The sequence below is a fragment of the Lagenorhynchus albirostris genome, chromosome 20 (assembly GCF_949774975.1).
Source record: "Lagenorhynchus albirostris chromosome 20, mLagAlb1.1, whole genome shotgun sequence".
Taxonomy (NCBI): domain Eukaryota; kingdom Metazoa; phylum Chordata; class Mammalia; order Artiodactyla; family Delphinidae; genus Lagenorhynchus; species Lagenorhynchus albirostris.
Window position 1 is genome coordinate 41,327,923 of NC_083114.1, and position 19,536 is coordinate 41,347,458.

At 46.6% G+C, this 19,536-nt stretch overlaps 1 protein-coding gene across 2 annotated transcripts; it reads right to left on the bottom strand.

Moving 5' to 3' along the window:
- Positions 1-563: 563 nt before the first annotated feature.
- AARSD1 (alanyl-tRNA synthetase domain containing 1) lies at positions 564-18,874 on the bottom strand. 2 transcript variants are annotated; one of them, XM_060136079.1, is made up of 16 exons: positions 18,776-18,874; positions 15,736-15,825; positions 14,774-14,827; positions 14,242-14,269; positions 10,246-10,380; positions 9,964-10,095; positions 8,046-8,205; positions 6,512-6,569; positions 5,946-6,102; positions 5,733-5,849; positions 5,375-5,505; positions 5,003-5,069; positions 4,723-4,814; positions 4,013-4,067; positions 2,784-2,878; positions 564-904 (listed from the first exon to the last, which is right to left on the bottom strand). In XM_060136079.1, the coding sequence occupies exons 2-16, from the start codon at positions 15,774-15,776 to the stop codon at positions 769-771; spliced, it is 1,458 nt and encodes a 485-aa protein (XP_059992062.1). In that variant the 5' UTR covers positions 15,777-15,825; positions 18,776-18,874; the 3' UTR covers positions 564-768. The 2 variants fall into 2 exon arrangements, with proteins under 2 accessions (XP_059992062.1, XP_059992061.1); XM_060136078.1 differs by lacking the exon at positions 18,776-18,874 and adding an exon at positions 16,032-16,106.
- Between the last annotated feature and the right edge of the window lie 662 nt (positions 18,875-19,536).

A 19,536-nucleotide genomic window follows, 5' to 3' on the forward strand; every position in this document is an offset into this window, starting at 1 on the left:
ACTATATATTTTCGTGCCCTCTTGACCTATTTACAAAGTCATTGATACCTTTTAATTCTGAAACACAAGACTAGGAAAAGAAATAAGGAAAAAATAAGAGAAAACAAGGAGATGTGAGTCTAAGCCCTAAGCCAAGCCTCTGGTCTGACTCACATCTCCTTAGGCAGCTGCATTTCTTCATGAAGAAAGACTGCAGCTGGGTTTAGATAAATTACTACAGTTCATCAACGTAACACTCACGGATAGGGTGTGCCTAACAGGAGCTGAATTAGAAAGCTGTTTAAGACTCACAGACATGGAGAACAGACTTGTGGATGCCATAGTAGGGGTGGGGGTGGGGGTAGGTAGGGATGGACTGGGAGTTTGGGATTAGCAGATGCAAACTATTATATATAGAATGGATAAACAACAAGGTCCTACTGTATAGCACAGGGAACTATATTCAATATCTTGTGATAAACCATAATGGAAAAATTATGAAAAAGAACATATGTAGCTGAATCACTCTACTGTACAGCAGAAATTAACACAACATTGTATATATCAACTATACTTCAATAAAATAAATTTTAAAAAATAAAGCTGTTTATTCACAAAGACACTGATCACATAAGCACACTGGAATATACTGTATAAGTTCAAATCCATCATGTAAATATACATGGTGCCACAATCATTCCAAGTCAAACTATTTTATTGTCCAAGAGACTCCTTCTGTGGTCACAGGAGGCCGGCTGTCAACGGACAACCAGGGAGGCACCCGAGCCCTCACTCCTCTGCACTCTGCGTGCTGACGTAGTCCTGGAGAAGCGCCTGCACCTCTGCCCGACGGCTCATCTTGGTGGCCTTGCCCTGAAAGCGGCCTTTCTTCCCCGCTCCCTTGCCTTCTAGCACCTCAGCCACCCTGGGGAGCAGAGAGACAGTCAGGGAGGGCGTCTTTGAGGGAAAAGTCACAGGAAAACCAAGGGCAGCCCTGAGGCTTTCCCCTTGGGCTGGGGGGAGAGAAAAAGTAAATGGCTTCTAGAAATACTTGCACATGTGCACAAAGATATGGGTACCATATTTATTTAACAGCGAATAACTGGGGGCTTCCCTGGTGGCACACTGATTAAGAATCCGCCTGCCAATGCAGGGGACATGGGTTCGAGCCCTGGTCCGGGAAGACACCACATGTCACGGAGCAACTAAGCCCGTGCGCCACAACTACTGAGCCTGTGCTCTAGAGCCCACGGGCCACTACTACAGCCCATGCGCCTAGAGCCCGTGCTCTGCAACAAGAGAAGCCACCGCAATGAGAAGCCTGCGCACTGCAACAAAGAGTAGCCCCGGCTCGCCGCAACTAGAGAAAGCCCGCGCGCAGCAACGTAGACCCAACACAGCCAAAAATAAATTAATATTTTAAAAAAAAAAAAAAGAGTGAATAACTGGAAACAATAGAAGTGTCTAGAAAGGGGCTAAATTACGGCAACCTTCAAGGAACAGGATGAGCGTCATTAGGAGTAAAGAGCTGTAGACACAAAGGCCTGCGGGAGCAGCAGGGAAGCAACTGGGGCTGAGCGAGAAAGGTGGGCCTATGGCACTGGCCGGGCCCGTGCTGTCTGAAGAAGCAGGCCCCACTCACGTCCTCGTAGATACTAACCTGCAGGAACGTCAGTCCAGTGTTGCAAGCGTGCGCCTTTTTTTCTTCCTTTTTTGAGAAAAGCTAGAACTCTCTATTTTTAAATAAAAATCTCCTAATTTTAAAATGTAGCAACTAATTTTAAAAATTTAAAGTAGTATACAGGCCAAACCAGTCTATAGGCCACAGCTGGCTGCCTGTCAGGAGCCTCTGCTCTAAATACTTCTGTTTTCCTTCAGTGTTTTACAGTGAACACATATTCATCACAGCCAATCAGGACTTCAAACCCCTAAATGCCAGAAAGAATATGGGGCACTCCACCTCCATGTCTAATTTAAAATAAGAAAATATAAACAATATAAGAGTAAAAAAGTCCAACACAATTCTACTTTTTCTATAATAACTACATCAATACGTCTTTTGATTCAGTCTCAAAATCCTAATTTTTTCCCCCAAGTTTGTCTGTGCCTCTGCTTTGCTGATGCCTTAAGCAGGTGCTTCAACTGCCTAGTGAGAATCCAGCACCTGTATTCATGTATCACTTATGAATCTCAATTTCTAAAAGAAAAAACACAAAGCACGTGAGATTTGGAGCCGAAAGTCCTGGGCTCGAGTCTCAGTTCTGCCACTTTAACCGTGAGATCTCAGGCACACAATCTGCTGTCCCTCATCTCTAAAACTGGGAAGGACGGTGGTGATCATTATTTCTGCTAAGGCAACATCACATGACTGTGATGTGAATGAAAATGAGATGCAGGGGCTTCCCTGGTGGCGCAGTAGTTAAGAATCTGCCTGCCAATGCAGGGGACACGGGTTCGTGCCCCGGTCCAGGAAGATCCCACATGCCGTGGAGCGGCTAGGCCCATGCGCCACAACTACTGAGCCTGCGCGTCTAGAGCCTGTGCTCTGCAACGGGAGAGGCCGCGACAGTGAGAGGTCCGCGCACCGCGATGAACAGTGGCCCCCGCTCACCGCAACTGGAGAAAGCTCTCGCACAGAAACGAAGACCCAACACAGCCAAAAATAAATAAATAAATAAGTAAATTTATTAAAAAAAAAAAAATGAGATGCAGATGCGGTGGCCCTTTGCATCCAACAAGGGTGCTATTAGTAGGTTAGGCTTACAGGTTCTTCCACCCGTGCAAAGCAGTCCACGGAAGATTACCTGGGCGCCAGGGTCTCCACAGCCTCAGCTGGCCCTGCCAGTAAGAAGAGTCCAGCACCTTTCTCTTCGCCCACAGTTAAGAACAGGAGGGTCTCCTAGGATGGAAGACAAGATGAGCCCTGACACTTAAAAGACGTGCAGTCAATCCCCCCTAAACTGCACTCTCTTCAGTCTCAGGAACAGACTTTTATCATATTGCAATATATAAAGATACCAAATCAACACAGTGTACACCTTACACAGTATTACATACCAATAACATCTCAATTAAAAAGAAAACAGGTTTTCCCTCCTAAACCACAAGTGATGTTCCTCATGAATGTAAGGCAGCCCCTCCACTCTGGGGCCCACTAGGGACAAGAAACTTTGAGAGTGGCTATAGGAACTTAGGTTGAATATTAAGAAGGGGGCAGAAGCCTGCTGACCATGACCAAGCATAGAATGTCTTTCATGATCTGACTCCCGCCAAATTCTGCAGCCTGGTCACCCCACTCCCACACCGCCCCTTGCACCCTGTGTCTGCTATCGCCAAAACCTCCGTGTTTCCCTCTGCTTGGCCACCTCGGCTCCCCTGTCTGCCGATGACCGCTAAGCAGTCTTCTAGGCCTCTCCCCTGAAGCCTCCCCAGCCTTTCAGGGAATGCGCTCCTCTGCCTCTAGCACTGACCACCCTAAGTTATAAATGTCGGCATACACGGTTGTCTCCCAGACTCAAGAGTGAGCTCCTTGAGTATCAGTACTCTCTACACAGAAATAAGAGGAGAGATACACACACACTGCTTGGCCCAGAGTAGATATTCCCAAAGGTGTTTCCTGAGTGAATGCAAAAGAGAGACCTGGAAACCACTAAGCTCTGGTCAGTACCGGGATGGGTGGCTGAAGCCAGAGGCAAAGGAACACTGAACGGACAGCCTTCTAAGGGCCTAGCCGACCGCCGTATTTCTGAAATCAGCCCTCAGCACATATAAATGTGGGTGGCACGGAGGAGTTCCAGTTCTGATAAAAGGAGCTCTGGAGCTGGTAAGTGTCACAGCCCCAGAAAGGACAATACCACTGACTGAGCTTGGCACCTAAAACAGAGCCTAGCTCAGAGTCAGTGCTGAGAAAATAGCGTTGAATGAATTTCTGTTCCCTATTCTTCATGTGTTCATGCGGAGGGACCTCAGCTAACCTGACGCCCCTCATTAGGTCTCCACCCGGGGCGGACAGAGAACCTCATGCTCCTCTTACCTCTGACCCAATCTCGTTGGCGATGATATTCATGAACTCAGAATCACCCTCCTTCCTAAAACAAAGGGCAAAGACATCAGATCTAAGTTGCAACGGGAGCTAAGAAACTGCAGGAAGCCCAGCTCCTCCTCGTGAGGCTGGCCACACTGCTGCCTTTTGTGCAGAGTCCCAGAGAAAGAGTGTGCTCTCTGAGGGCCAGCCTGGCATCTTTCTAAGCCTTGGCACGCTATAACAAGTTTTGCGTTTGTTTCTGTCTCCCTTAAACAGGATTCACCCGGGTAAGTGGAGACCTGTTAGATGGCAAAGGAGATGAGGGAAGGCTCTAATGAAAGTTATAGTGAAGATGTTTATATCAAACCCAGAAAATCTGCAAGGCAACACACTTCTTCGGGTCTTCTCAGCCTTAAGAACACCAGGGGCGGGACTTCCCTGGTGGCGCAGTGGTTGAGAGTCCGCCTGCCGATGCAGGGGACACGGGTTCGCGCCCCGGTCCAGGAAGATCCCACATACCGCGGAGCGGCTGGGCCCGTGAGCCATGGCCACTGAGCCTGCGCGTCCGGAGCCTGTGCTCCGCAACGGGAGAGACCACAACAGTGAGAGGCCCACGTACCGCCAAAAAAAAAAAAGGAACACCCGGGGCGACCCGCCTCCCACTCTGCACTGCGTACAGGGGAGAGGCTGAGCCCTAAGCCTAGCACCCCTGGCCTCACCTGTGTAATGTGACCACACCTCCCCAGTCTGGGCTGTTCCTGAGGCTGTGGGCAATGTGCACAGCCAGGTCTCTGAGCAGATTCAGGTTGTTCTGAAAAGGATGCCATAACTCAGTTGACAGGTGGGGAAAGGGTAACCAGAGAGAACATCTCTCCACCCCTCCCCTCCCCAGTCACTGCCCACTAACGTGCTGCACATCCAGTCAGATGGAGGGGCTGAGTCTGGGGAGCCTTTTCCAGGCAGAGCCCACACCCTCGCCACCCTCCATGGATAAATCACCTTCTGCAGGAGCTTGTTGGAGTTCTGTAGCTTTTTCACTGCTTCCACGTGATCCTCTGCTCCACACCTGCAAGAGAAAGGTTCATGGAGGCCTGGCCAGTTTTCCAACTGCTTTTGGTGTCAGTCATAAATCAATGGCGCCCTTCCTGATGGGACCCAGGGACATTTCCAAGGAAGCCTCAGGCTGTTGGGGAAGAGGATGTAAAGGAAGAAACCATTTTGTGTGCATCTGATCGACTACCCAAAGCACCTTAGCACTTCTGGTTGCATCCTACCCCTAAAGATAGAGTATTCTGTCTGCCGCACAGGTGGGAAGGCTAAGCTCCGGGCTGCCCAGGCGCTGAGAAAAGGAGGCAGTGGAGGGGGGCGTACTTCAGCAGAGCTGTCAGTGCTTTCTCAGTGCTGTGACTCTTCTCCATCCACTTCAGCACCCGGTTCCCAGCCAGAAAGGTCACATTGGTTTTGTTCTTTTTCCCCTTCTCAGAGCCCAGGATTTTAATGACCTACATGACGCAAGGAAGTAAAACACACACACACACACATATAAACCGCAGCAGGTGCTGGACCCAAGGGTAGGAGAGATCAAGACCTCCCTGCTGGCTCGGAAGCAATAAGGAGTGATTTCACTCAGGACCCCTCACGTGTCCCCCTCTATCACTCTCAGCCCTGCTGTGATCCCCCACCTCTGACACCCTCGCTCCCACCCACTCAAGAGCCCTTCCTCACCTACCTGAAGGTCACTGAGATTGCTCACGTGGGTCCCACAGCACATGTTGGAATCAACGCTCTTGATGGTGACAACTCGAATAGGCCCAGCATGATCATCCGGCAAACCCCGGCCCCTCACCTGGAACGCAAGGGAGGGAGGAGGGCTGTTTGAATTTTGATGAGGAGCCCTCGGAGGGCCACTCTACAGAAGCCACCCTGCCGGCTCTCCCCTCACCTGCTCCACACCGGGATCATCCAGGCTCAGTTCTCGCACATACACAGGCAGCCGCTCTCTGATTTTTTCATTGACACTCTGCTCAATGGCAGCTACTTGCTCCGCAGTCACGGAAGGGCTGTCCAGCTCGATGACACTCCGGAGTCGCCCTAACTCCCTGCAAGAAGAAGTAGAGTGGTCACAGGATGCTGACGGGGACAATTAATAATAGAAGGAAGTTTATTGTTTACAAAGCGTGTTCATGTAAATGCTGGTATTTAATCCTCACAAAAATGTCACAAAGTAGGGACTGTCATTTCCACTTTACAGGTGAGGGGTGATAAGGAACAGGATCAAGGTCATGCAAGGGATTCACCCCCTAGGTCACTGAGCTTCAAAGTCCATATTCTTTTTTAAGCAAAGGGAGATGTTTCTCAGGGAAAACACAAAGTCATCCACCACGCCATCTTCGAGGGGAACAGGTGAGCACAGCAGATTTTTATCCTCCTACCCCCAACTCACTACTAGGAAAGGAACCAGCAGTCAGGGACCCATGCCTGACAATTAGTCTTATGCCTCTTGCTCACCATGATGTTGTCTTCAGCCCAAACAGATGATCAGCAACTGCAGTGATGAGATGCTGCCCTGAGCAGAGAGAGGAGACGGGAGAAGAAGTGAGACGTGATCATGAGTGACACGACCCCAATGTCAACGTCATCACAGAAATTCTACTGCTGAAGACCTGCCTGGCACTGGGTAATACTCTTGAGAGATACTTTATTGAAAACCCTCAGGAGAATTCTGCAAGAGGCTTTATGATGCCATTTCTTTTTTTTTTTTTTTTTGCGGTACGCGGGCCTCTCACTGCTGTGGCCTCTCCTGTTGCGGAGCACAGGCTCCGGACGCGCAGGCTCAGCGGCCATGGCTCACGGGCCCAGCCGCTCCGCGGCACGTGGGATCTTCCCGGACCGGGGCACGAACCCGCGTCCCCTGCATCGGCAGGCGGACTCTCAACCACTGCGCCACCAGGGAAGCCCTATGATGCCATTTCTTGAATGAGGAAACCAAAGTCTAGAGAAATCAAACAACTTTCCAAGGCAACAGTAGCTCGTCAGAGGCAGGATTTGAACTCGAGTTCTAACTGTGCCAGATTCATTCACTCAACAGAGATTTATCAAGTGCCTACCACGTGCAAGGCACAGGGCTTGGCACTAGAGATGTAGCGCCATCCCTGATCGATGACAGCGAGGAGGAGAAGGAATCAACTGTGGAGGCAAAGGGAACAAGACAGCCAAAGGCCTTGAAGGAGGAAAGAAGCAGGATGTGTTCAAGGAATGGAGAGAAGGCCAGCATGGCCAGGATGCAGGAGCGGGAGGCAGGAGCACCGGGTGAGGCTGGAGCAGTAGATGAGCGCCAGCCCAGGCAGGCCTTGTGCCCCATGGCAAGACGTTTGCCTTCATCATGAGCTACAGGTAGCCTCTGAAAAGCTTTAAAGCAGGGGAGTGGCCTGATCAGACTTTCATTTTTAAAAAATATTCTAGCTGCTTTGTGGAGAATGGGTTGCAAAGAGACAAGAATGAACATGGGGAGACTAGCCGGGAGGCTGTTACGGAGGGCTGGGGAGAGACGATGAGAGCTGGGATGAGGATGACTGTGTTGACAGTGGAAGCAGGTAGAGAAGTATTTCGAAAATAAACCGACATGACTCAGATCGCCTGGCTATCCCTAAAGCAGTGTCTGAACTGACTTCCAGGATTTGAGCAACTGGGTGGATGCTGGCCATGCACTGAACACAGTGAAGGCGAAGAGAAGACCAGATCTGGGGGAGGGGGTGGCTTTTTAATTCCATTCTGGACATTTTGAGTTTAAGAAGGCTATGAGACATCTACAGATATAGATATCAAGTGGGAAGTTATAATACTTAAATCCAGCAGTTATTCTAATACTTTTACTTTAACTGCTCATTTTGCTTTTATAACATTTATCACATCTTGTCTGAACTGGAGCTGATTCTGAATATGTCTGTCTCTTCCAAAAGGTTAACTCCTAGAGGACCCAAACCACGTCTCAATCATCGTGACATTCCCACACGCAGCAACTGCCCCATCCCACCCCACCTACCTGAATGCTGCTGCATGTGGTCAAACCTCCATTCCCAGTCCACCCGGACCTGTACCTCAGTCCCAGGGGTCAGAGGTGTCTGGGTGAAATGATCAGCCTGGGCACCCCGGCGGGTCACTCTCAGCACAGAGATGTCATTGATTGTACCACGGTCATCAGGCTGGGGAAAGAAGTAAAAATAATCGATGGTAGCAGGTAGGGCTCACCCTAACTCCTGGATACCCTCTAGCAGAAGTTTGTGAGAAACACACCCAGAATTTGAGATTCCCTAAGGGAGAAGAAGCAATGCCAAGTGAGGTGGTCCACTTTGCTCATGAGGGGACTCTCTCTATACTCTTCACTTGGAACACCTTTTGTTCTTCAGAAAAAAATCACAGAATGAATACAAAAATTGTAACTACAGCATAAAATAGATAACTAATGAGAACCTACTGTATAGCACATGAAGCTCGAAAACAAATAAATAAATAAAATTTGAAAAAAAAATGTAACTACAGCAACGAAAATTTTAGTAAAACCCAAACAAACTTAATCCTCACTCTCATTGCCTTGGTTTACATTTTTATCTTTCAATAGTTTCCAAACTGACCTGAATTTTTCTCCTTTCTTCCACTCTATCTTCTACACTCCTACTAGAATTAAATTCAAAAATATTCATTAAAAATATCAAATATTACAAAATATCAACTGCTTACAAGACACTGTACCTATCCAAGACTATAATGTAAATAAAACATGGTCCCTCATGGAAAAGTCTGGAGAAGAATAAAGACATGCTAACAGGCAACTGCAATATGATCTACAACATGCCATAGTTCAAAAAAGTACATTGTTTTAGAGGAGCTCAAAGAAAAGGAACCTAACAGTCTTGGGGAATCAGGGAAGACTTCCTGGAAGAGGTGATATATAAAATGAGACCTGCTATGGATACCTGAGGGCACATGTTTTCCTTCAGCAGATCAGAAAACCTCCATGCTGGGAAAAATTGGAAGTTTCTCACAATCAAGTTTACTGAATATGTTCTCTCACATCATTTCTTTGCTTAAGTACTTCCATGGCTCACCATAGCCTCCTGAATGAAGTCCACACACCTTAACACATCCTTCAAGGCCCTCTGAACTGGCCCCCACTTACCTTTACAAAACCATCTCCAGCCTGTCATCAACACACACCAGAGGCTCCAACTATATGGGACTATTTTGCAGTTAACTAGACTTGTCAGATTCTTACAGGCTTCCCTGTTTCAGCTGGGAAAGCCTCTCCCACAATGCCCACCTTTCGTGTTATTATTCTCCTTTCCCATTTTCTCATTGGACCTTGCCCCTACCCCATCACAGCACTGATACGTCTGCCCTCTGTTGTGCTCCTTCATGGGAAACTTTTTCAGTCCATGCCAAACACCCTAATCGAATTCCTACCTCAGGTCCTTTGCACTTATTCTCCCTCCCCGGAATACTCCCCACCCCCCACCAGCACCACTAGATAATGGCAATGGCTTACCCCCTCACCTCACTTCGTTCTCGACAGAAATAACTTGCCCCCTACCTAGGAGGCCATCCCATCACTCTCTTTCCCTCGACCTTTAATTTTCTTTATAGCATTTATCATACTGACATACTACTTATCTATTCACCGTTTTGTCTGTTTTCTCCAATAAATATTCTACGTATGCAAAGACATTTTCTTGTTCAGCTTTTATCCTTAGGGCTTGAATTAGTACCCAGCATTTGTTACGGACAGATAACCATTTGTTGATAAATACCTGCTGAATGAACAAATGAACTGAATTGAACTAATTTCCATCTGTATTCATTACAGCTAGGACTGAGGACCAGGAGAGCATTTCCGACCTGCTCGGAAAGAATTAGGGGCTTCCTGGGAGGGGGGAGAAGGAAAGGGGAAAGGATGGGCCTGGTACCTGTCCCCCGCCCTCGGGGAAAAGCAGCGTGTCTTCTAGCACCACGTAGAAACCGCTCAGCACTTCCTTCTTGCCGTTGCTTCCTTCGGTCTGCAGCTCCGCGGGACTGCAGGAGACCACGGTGGTGGTGAACTGGGTAAAGAGGGATGCGAGAGTAAGCCCCGACCCCAACCCTCAGCGCACCGGGACTGAATCCAGCTCGGTGCCCCCTCCACGCGGCGCCTTCTTCCCCGCACCGCCGCACCCGCTCGGAGCATCAGGTTTCCCGCCCGCCGGCCGCACCTCCCTGGCGTAGCTGTCCCGCTGACACTGGAACGCCATCGCTGCTGTCTCCCAGTACGCCGGTAACCTTGCACACAGAAACGCCCGGCGCCGGACGGAGAGCGAAGCGGGACAATCTTCATTCCGGGCGCGTCTCTGCGCAGAAGCAAAAGGGCTAAGAACGGCGTGTGGTTTGGACAAATTTATTGAAAACGCGAAGTGCAGGCACTCAGCGTTGCTGAGGGACTATTTTAAGACTTTGAAGAAAACCAGAAGACAAGACAGAACAAAACTGCGGCCTAAACTTGTCATAGCACTTTGTTTGGCCCCGTTGGACCCCAGGGATGTACGTAATTCGGCCCCGCGGAAGCCTGCCTGATAGAAGTGGGGATGGTACTGGCTTGGATAGACAGCAACGTCGCCCAATGGAAATGTAATGCAAGCCACATGTTAATTTTTCTTTAAAGCTCTTTTTTTTTTAAATTAAATTATTTATTTGGTTGCACTCGGTCTTAGTTGCGGCAGGCGGGCTCCTTAGCTGTGGCATGCGAACTCTTAGTTGCAGCATGCGTGTGGGATCTAGTTCCCTGACAAGGGATAGAACCCGGCCCCCTGCATTGGGAGTACTGGGATCTTATCCACTGCGCCACCAGGGAAGTCCCTTAATAATGTTTTTATTTAAATCACCATATACAAAATATTATTTCATCATGTAATGTGTATTTTAAAATAAGTATTTTCCCCCCGTACAAGATTTTCGAAACCTGTTATGTATTTTACACTTACAGCACCTCTCAGTTCGGACTAGCAACATTTCAAGTACTCAGTAATCACGTGTGACCATTGCTACGGGACTGGACAGTGCAAATAAAGAGGTTAACAGAAGTTAACAAGTTTAACTGCAATCGGTGCCTTAAAACGTTAAATGGATTAAAAGTTAAGATTAACCTTCTGCTCTTTTAAATCAAGTAATAAAAAGCTTGAAGTTCCCAGATGTTTCAGAATATAGGGTTTTTCTGATTTTAGGCAGTAATGCAGACCATACCCATGTGTTACGTAATGTGTTCCATTTGGAACTCTGGAGCAACTCCGTATTGATATTTATGCTGAGAAATAAATACGCTAAATGGAATAAACAAAGACTATAAATAGCCTCACATCATTTTAGGTCATGTTTTGCTGCCGGATGAGTTTTGGTGTTAACTTTTTTTTTTAGGTCAGTTTTTAGAAATTTTCGGTTTTCAGAATTGTGGGCAAGGGGACATATGCTATAGAAGTTCAAGTCCCAGCTTTGCCACTTATTGTGACCTGTTTGAGCACCTATTAAGAGAAGACTTAATTATTTTACAAGGTTGATATGAAGTTCAAAATTTTTAATGAGATGATATTAAAATACTTAGTAAATTGTAAAGCACGATACAAATACAGATTTGCATTATGTTATTTTTTAAGTTTAAGAACTAATGTCAATATCAAAATGGGCAAAAGACATGGACAGAGCACATTAAAAGAAATATTAATCACTAATAAACAATGAGCCATCTCATAATTTAAAGCAAATTAAACCAGGGAATTCCCTGGCGGTCCAGTGGTTAGGATTCTGTACTCTCATTGCTGAGGGCCCGGGTTCAATCCCTGGTTGGGGAACTAAGATCCTTCAAGTCCCGCGTCGTGGCCAGAAAGAAAAAAAATGAAGCAAATTAAACCAAGTATAATTTTATCTTGGCAAATATCTAAAAGGTTTTGGAGAATGGAGCACTCTTGGTGGAAGTGAAAATTGGTATGATTTCATCTAAAAGCAACTTGGCAACAGCTTTCAAAACGTTTATCTGCTCTTTGACCTAGCAATTCTACTTCTAGAAATTTACCCTATAGGAATTCCCTGGTGGTCCAGTGGTTAGGACTTGGTGCTTCCACTGCCAGGGCCCAGGTTCAACCCCTGGTTGGGGAACTAAGATCCTGCAAGCCACGTGGTGTGGCCGGGAAAAAAAAAGAAAGAAATTTACCCTACAGATATTCTTGCCAAACATGTAAGGATCTACTTTTTGTGTGTGTGTGTGTGGTACGCGGACCTCTTACTGTTGTGGCCTCTCCCGTTGCGGAGCACAGGCTCCTGACGCGCAGGCTCAGTGGCCATGGCTCACCGGCCCAGCCGCTCCACGGCATGTGGGATCTTCCTGGACCAGGGCACGAACCCGTGTCCCCTGCATCGGCAGGCGGACTCTCAACCACTGCGCCACCAGGGAAGCCCAAGGATCTACTTTTTAAACTGTTCCTTGCAGCCTTGTTTGAAAACTGAAAAAGACTAACAACAACTTAAATATCCCTTGATAAGGAACCAGTTAAATTATGGAAAATATATTCAACTGAATACCATGTAGCCATAAAGAAGAGTCAGATCTATGTATACTGATTTAGAAAGAGCTCCAATATATATTAAGTGAAAAAAAGCAGGGTACAAGATGTATATTAATAGTATGATTCCCATTGTGTACACACAGACGCATTGCATTTGCCTATATGCGTTAAATTTTAATATACTGATATATTGTACTGTATGTAAATAATACATGATATTGTATATGTTCCAGATATGTTGTATGTTTTATATATAACTATATATAGTATTAATTATAGGTATTAAGAAATTTATAACAGGTAGAAATATAGATATAAAGATCTAGACATAAATATATAAATTTATTGAAGAAATTGTTAACAGTGGTTACAGCTATTGAGGGAGTGCAAATTCTACTTTAAATTTTAGACCCTTCTATACTATTTAATTTTTTAAACTATGTCCCTATATTACTGAGATAAACTTTAGATTTTGATTTTTTTTAACAAATCTCAGTACTTTACCATGAATTCAAGGGCAAAGCCTGAGTGTTGCATTTTGTTTAAGTCACAGTTTAAGTACACACTGGGCCCTCAGAAAACGTTTATGGATGAATGGGGTAGCTGATGAATAGAGTAGTAAACAAACATAGGCATTAACTAACGTAACAATTAGCTTTAAAAGTGTAAAGATAGGGCTTCCCTGGTGGCGCAGTGGTTGAGAGTCTGCCTGCCGATGCAGGGGACACGGGTTCATGCCCCAGTTCGGGAGGATCCCACATGCCGCGGAGCGGCTGGGCCCGTGAGCCATGGCTGCTGAGCCTGCGCGTCTGGAGCCTGCGCGTCTGGAGCCTGTGCTCCGCAACGGGAGAGGCCACAACAGTGAGAGGCCCGCGTACTGAAAAACAAAACAAAACAAAAGTGTAAAGATATTTAAAGGAATGCTCTCCTAGTGCCAATAAATGGCCTAACTGCTTTTTAAGTGCCAAAAAAAAAAAAAATGTAAAGATATTTCTGGAGTATGCAGGGAAGCTAAGGTGGGTTTCTGGCTGGTTCTAGAGGTGGCAGTATTAGCTATACAGTGAAAGGCTGGTTTCTGCTCTGAAGATCTGGGCATGGGAAAGTTCCCCAGCTTGGTTACAAGTCTGCTCCCAATATCTTTCTTCTTCCAATCTCGACAGTAAGGGCCAGGATCTCTGACACCCACCTCTCCACTGGAGAGGAGCTATAGACAGGAAGAGGCTTGCCTCTAGGAGGAAGAAGTACAAAAAGGAAAGAGACACAGAACAGTTCCTACAGATTTATTATAATCTATATGCTGCTTCTATGGCTTTTGCTCTTACACATACACACACACAGAGGCTCAAATACTCCAGAAAGCCCTGATGAGTGGCCCAAACACAAAGATTACAGCCAATTGGTAGGAAGTCAGAAGCCCCACCTGTCTACTCCTCTCCTATCCTGTCATCTGACACAGCAGCCTTAGTCAAGTGCCTAGGAAATAGAAATAAAGCATGAAGGAGGACCCTTAATAAAGAGCTTCTAGGAAAGTTCGGAGATCCCAGAGGACCCTGGCACACAGCCAAAGAGCTGAGAAAGACCCAGGACCTAGCTTGTTAGAGTGACTGGAAGGTAGCCACAGCTTCCTCCCCAGCTCTGCTGTCACAGAAAGTTAATTACTTGTTGCATCCGCACTGTCAGAATCATCCTGGGGGGAAAAAAAAGACAAAAGCCCCTGTAGAGTCTGCAAAGAGTGGACATTTATGTTCACAAATGCTGCTCACTCCCTCCAGCTCTCCAGGTTTTCTTTGGTAATTTTCTGAATCACACAACTTCTTGGGAACCTAACACGGAAGGATTTAAATTTTGTATGATAAAATAAGACACTTGTATTCAGTAAACAGCACTGTGCCATGCATCATTTAATGCCAGAATTACAGCGAATGCTACTGGTCCTTACAGCTATAAAGATAGTCAACAGGGCCAGGTCTGCCCTAGATTGGGGAAGCAGAAGGGGAGATGGAAGGGACAAGGGTCTTACTGGGGTTTTCTAGAGCATGGAGAAGAACATTTGACCTCCTGTGTCAAATTCAGATTTGGCTAACATGCACTGAGAACCACTATGTGCTAGAGACTGGGACAGGAGCTTTCTAGTATCTTATTTTTAAGGGCTAAAAGGAAAGGGAAAGGTTAAGGAGCAGGCTTTACTTACATCCAGGTCGTCCATTGCAGGGGGAGGCCTCTTGGTCCTGACCTTCTCCAAAAGCTGGTGGGAAGAGAAAAGTAGTCACGAGAGAGAAGAGGGGCAAAGGAAGAGCAACCTGCATATTGACGGACCACAGGAAAATGGTCCCAGGCAAACAACTGCCCCAGCTTTAAAGCCCCTAATACATCACTGGAATGAACTGAAGAAAAGTAAATTGATACACCCCTTTTTAAAAAATTTTATTTTATATTGTAGTACAGTTGATTAACAATGTTGTGTTAGTTTCAGGTGTACAGCAAAGTGATTCAGTTATACCTATTCTTTTTCAAGTTCTTTTCCCATTTAGGTTATTACAGAATATTGAGCAGAGTTCCCTGTGCTATACGGTAGGTCCTTGTTGGTTATCTATTTTAATTATAGCAGTGTGTATATGAAATTGACCCCCTTTTTAAAAGGAAATTTAGACACACACACCTCCTTACTAATCCGGGTTACTATTAGTGTTTTTACAACTTGAATAAACAGCTGAAATTCGGAAACCAAATATCGTATAGCACGGTGCAATTTATTGGGGATTGGTGATTTATTTTGTGATGTGAATTTTTATACTGCGTAGTTTGAGCTTCCCATGAAGCTATCTGGCTCAGGAAAAACACACACACATACACAAAGAAAACAAAAGAGAGAACAAGAATTACAGAAAAGTAGGAAAAGCTTTTGCCAAACTTGTTCGGAACACAGGCTCTACTCTAAACAGTGAATGAATCTATGTATACAATTTCACTAGCAATATTCACTTCTCTCATCCCTACTAAATAAACATTGCACAAAACATAAATACTATCAAACCATTGAGCAACCTGCCTGGGGAGATCATATCCCTCTGCCTAGCCCTGACGACAATCCTCTAGAGCAATGTGTGCAGAGAGTCCCAGAGAATGATTGAGATAGGCAGAAAACAGCATTACCTCTGCGTAATGGTCCACCTGAGCCAGCTCCACTTCTTCATCCCCTTCCCAGTCTCTCCAGTTATCAAAATCCACAGACAACCACACTGGCTGCAGGAGGAAAGCACAGAGAGTCACAGGCCAGGAAGGCAGCAGCAGAAGTGCATAGATGAGTGTGGGTATGTGCATGGGAGCATGCTTGGGGAAAAGAGGGTCAATGGGGGTATCATCTTCCCAACAGCACCCCTTTAGTTAACCCCCCTCTAGGCTGCCACGTCATCAGCAGCAGCAGCAGCAAAGATTTACCAAGAACTTACTAAGTGCCAAGCACAATGCCAGGCATTGTAGGGGATGGAAAAGCATAGAAACTCTGTCCTCCAGGAGCCAGCTGACTAGAAAGATAACACATCTAGAAAGATAACTGTATCATAAAGCATCCTAGGAGTCAACCAAGCAGCAGTCCCTGGAATCAGGGACAACCCTTTGAAGCCCATATTCCAAGTTCCCACATTTAGACAGGGAAAGAAGTTATTTACTCGATCATTTAACAGGTATTTATTGAACACATACTGTGGTTGGCACTGGGATTTTTAAAATGTTCACTACACAGTCTCAGCCATCAAGAAGCAAGTAGGGGGGCTTCCCTGGTGGCACAGTGGTTGAGAGTCCGCCTGCCGATGCAGGGGACATGGGTTCGTGCCACGGTCCGGGAGGATCCCACATGCCGCGGAGCGGCTGGGCCCGTGAGCCATGGCCGCTGAGCCTGCGCGTCCGGAGCCTGTGCTCCGCAATGGGAGAGGCCACAATAGAGAGAGGCACGCGTACCGCAAAAAAAAAAAAAGAAAAAAAAAAAAAAAAGAAGCAAGTAGGGGACTTCCCTGGTGGTGCAGTGGTTAAGAATCCACCTGCCAGGGCAGGGGACACGGGTTCAAGCCCTGGTCCGGGAAGATCCCACATGCCATGGAGCAGCTAAGCCCAAGTGCCACAACTACTGAAGCCCGTGCGCCTAGAGCCTGTGCTCTGCAACAAGAGAAGCCACTGCGATGAGAAGCCCGCGCACCGCAACGAAGAACCGCTCGCCACAACTAGAGAAAGCCCGCACGCAGCAATGAAGACCCAATGCAGCCAAAATAAGTAAATAAATTTATTTTTAAAAAAAGAAGCAAGTAGGGAAGGGAAATGTAAATAAATCATTATAATACAGTGTGGAAAGTGTGACGGTGGGTTCTGTAGGGGATATTATAGGAAGCCAGCCTTCTTGGAGTAGCAGGGCCTTGAAGGATGAGCAGGGGTTAGGTGGGCAAAGGTAGTGGTGATGGAGACTTTCCAGGAAGAAGGCATAGCTTGAGCAAAGGTATTGAGGTGCATAATAGCCTGGTGTGTGGAAGACAGCTGCAAGCAGTTTGCTGTGGCTGGAATGTGACGTTTGAGGCAGAGAGTAAAGGGGTATGAGGCTGCAGAAGGAAAGAACAGCCAAGTCATCAGCTTATACGCCATGCTATGGGCCTTAGACTCTAACCCAAATGGCAGAAGCTACAAGTTCAAATGCCTGAGAGTGTCAGGGAGATAACGAAAAGGAGTGAAGTGAAGTGGAATGCATGCCCCATTTCAAGCTCCAACTCTAGGCATTTGGGAATTTAGACCAGCGTGGCCAGAGTCTCCAGTTTCCAAGAGAAGCTGAGAATCTGGATTTTTAGGTGAAATCTCTACTTTTTTAAAAAAATTTTTATTTATGTATTTATTCATTTTTACCATCTAGATCTTTTATTTTCTTTATAGCTATCATGCCATGAATTCATAGGGAATGGGTTCCAACAGTTCAGGCTCCTTTCCATTGGTTCTCATGAAGTGTGCTTCTCTGGGTGGAGCAGGCTGGTGCTTCAGCTGAACCCAAGTACCATTCTCTTTGGCTTCCTTCTTTTTCTGATCATTTTCCTTCACACATTTCAGGAAACTATCTCTGCTCTCAGAGTGCTTAATATGCTAAATATGCACATTAATTCTCTTGGCAATAATCTTGCCCTTAACTTGTTTGCTTACAGTGATGCCAACAGCATGCTGGGTAATGCTGTAAACTTGCAATTTTGCCATGGTAACATTTGTGGGGCATTCCTTTTTGAACACAGCCCATTCGCTTGATATCTACAATACCACCTTTCTTGTAGATTCACATGGAAGGAACAACTCCATGTTTTTTAAAAGGCCTAGGGAACATATAGTGGGTGGCCTCCTCTTTCCCTTTGTGTTGGTCATTTTGGTGAGTTACTGGAAAATGGCGGTTCCGGCTGAAAGGTGAAATCTCCACATTTTAAATAATGAATTAATTAATTAATTAATTAATGGCTGCCTTGGGTCTTTGTTGCTGCGCGCAGGCTTTCTCTAGTTGCGGCAAGCAGGGGCTACTCTTTGTTGCGGTGCGCGGGCTCTAGGCTTCAGTAGTTGTGGCATGTGGGCTCTGTAGTTGTGGCTCACGGTCTCTAGAGCGCAGGCTCAGTAGTCGTGGCGCACAGGCTTAGTTGCTCCACGGGAAGTGGGATCTTCTAGGACCAGGGCTCCAACCCATGTCCCCTGCATTGGCAGGTGGATTCTTAACCACTGAGCCATCAGGGATGTCTGAAATCTCCATATTTTTAAATGTCAGTAGCCCATCAAAATAATTTTTAACACTTTGAAGACTGCTAAAACAAATTTGAGAGGCAGATCCAGCCAGCATGCAGCCAATTTTCAACTTTTAGGGGAAAAGAAGCCACTGGAGGGTCTTAAGAGGAAAAGTGACAGGGTCAAATGTGTGTTTTAAACAGACCATGCTGCGAGGAATGCAGAGGATGGATTGAGGGTGGTGCTGAAAATATGCAACAAACCTCACCCAGTAATGGATAAGGCCTGAATTAGGAAGAGATTAAATCATGGATTCTATTTAAGAGGTCAAATAGGCAGGACCTGGTGAGTAACTGAATGTTGGTGGGAAAGGAGCCAAGGGTGAGTCCCAGACCCAACTTGTCAACCTGGGTACACAGATAGAGAGCACAGGAGAAAAAGCGGCCACTTCCCGCACACCCACCTTGATATCCTCCTTAGTGAGTCGGGGCCAGGCCACCTTCTCCTTCCATTTCCTCACAAAGCAAGTAATGGAGCGGCCAGAGCGCTTATCTCGTGAGTCCTGCCAGATAGAGAGGATCATTCTTAGGGTCTGAGGTTTAGAATGAATCTCCATTTCCCAAGCAGCCTTCCCATCCAGCCCTTACTGCCCCACCCCACCCTTACCTTGCAGTTCACCTTGGCATAGAACTCAATCTCATTATAAAACTCCATTCCATCGGCATTCTTGCAGCTGAGGAGACAATGCAGCTAAGGAGACGAGGAGGCTGAGTGTGGAGTGTGGGGGCATTAGGAGAAGAGAAAGGTTCCCAAGAAGCCAGGCCCTGGCAGCAGTGGAGGGGGAGGGGATTACCTGAACACAATGCGGTGGTCTTCGATGAGCACGTGGACATCGGTGCTGTCCTCAACACAAAACTCCATGAACACATACTTGGGCCTGTCGTACCACAGGGTCCGAGCATGCTGCCTGAAGAGGAGTTGAGGTGGGGCTTCATAGGGGTGCGAGAGGGAAGACTGAGGGCATTTGGGAAAGGTTGGGGAAAATACAGGGACGTTTTACGCTACAGCATGGTCAAAGCGGAGCTAAATAAGACAGAAGGGGGTGGAAGGGGAGTGACGAGACTGGGGTGTGCGGTGAAGATGAACCTGAGGAGAACCGAAAGTGCGAGAGTAGAGAGGTAGGGAGTTATGGAGAACATTCAGGTCACACTTCCCCTCAGCACC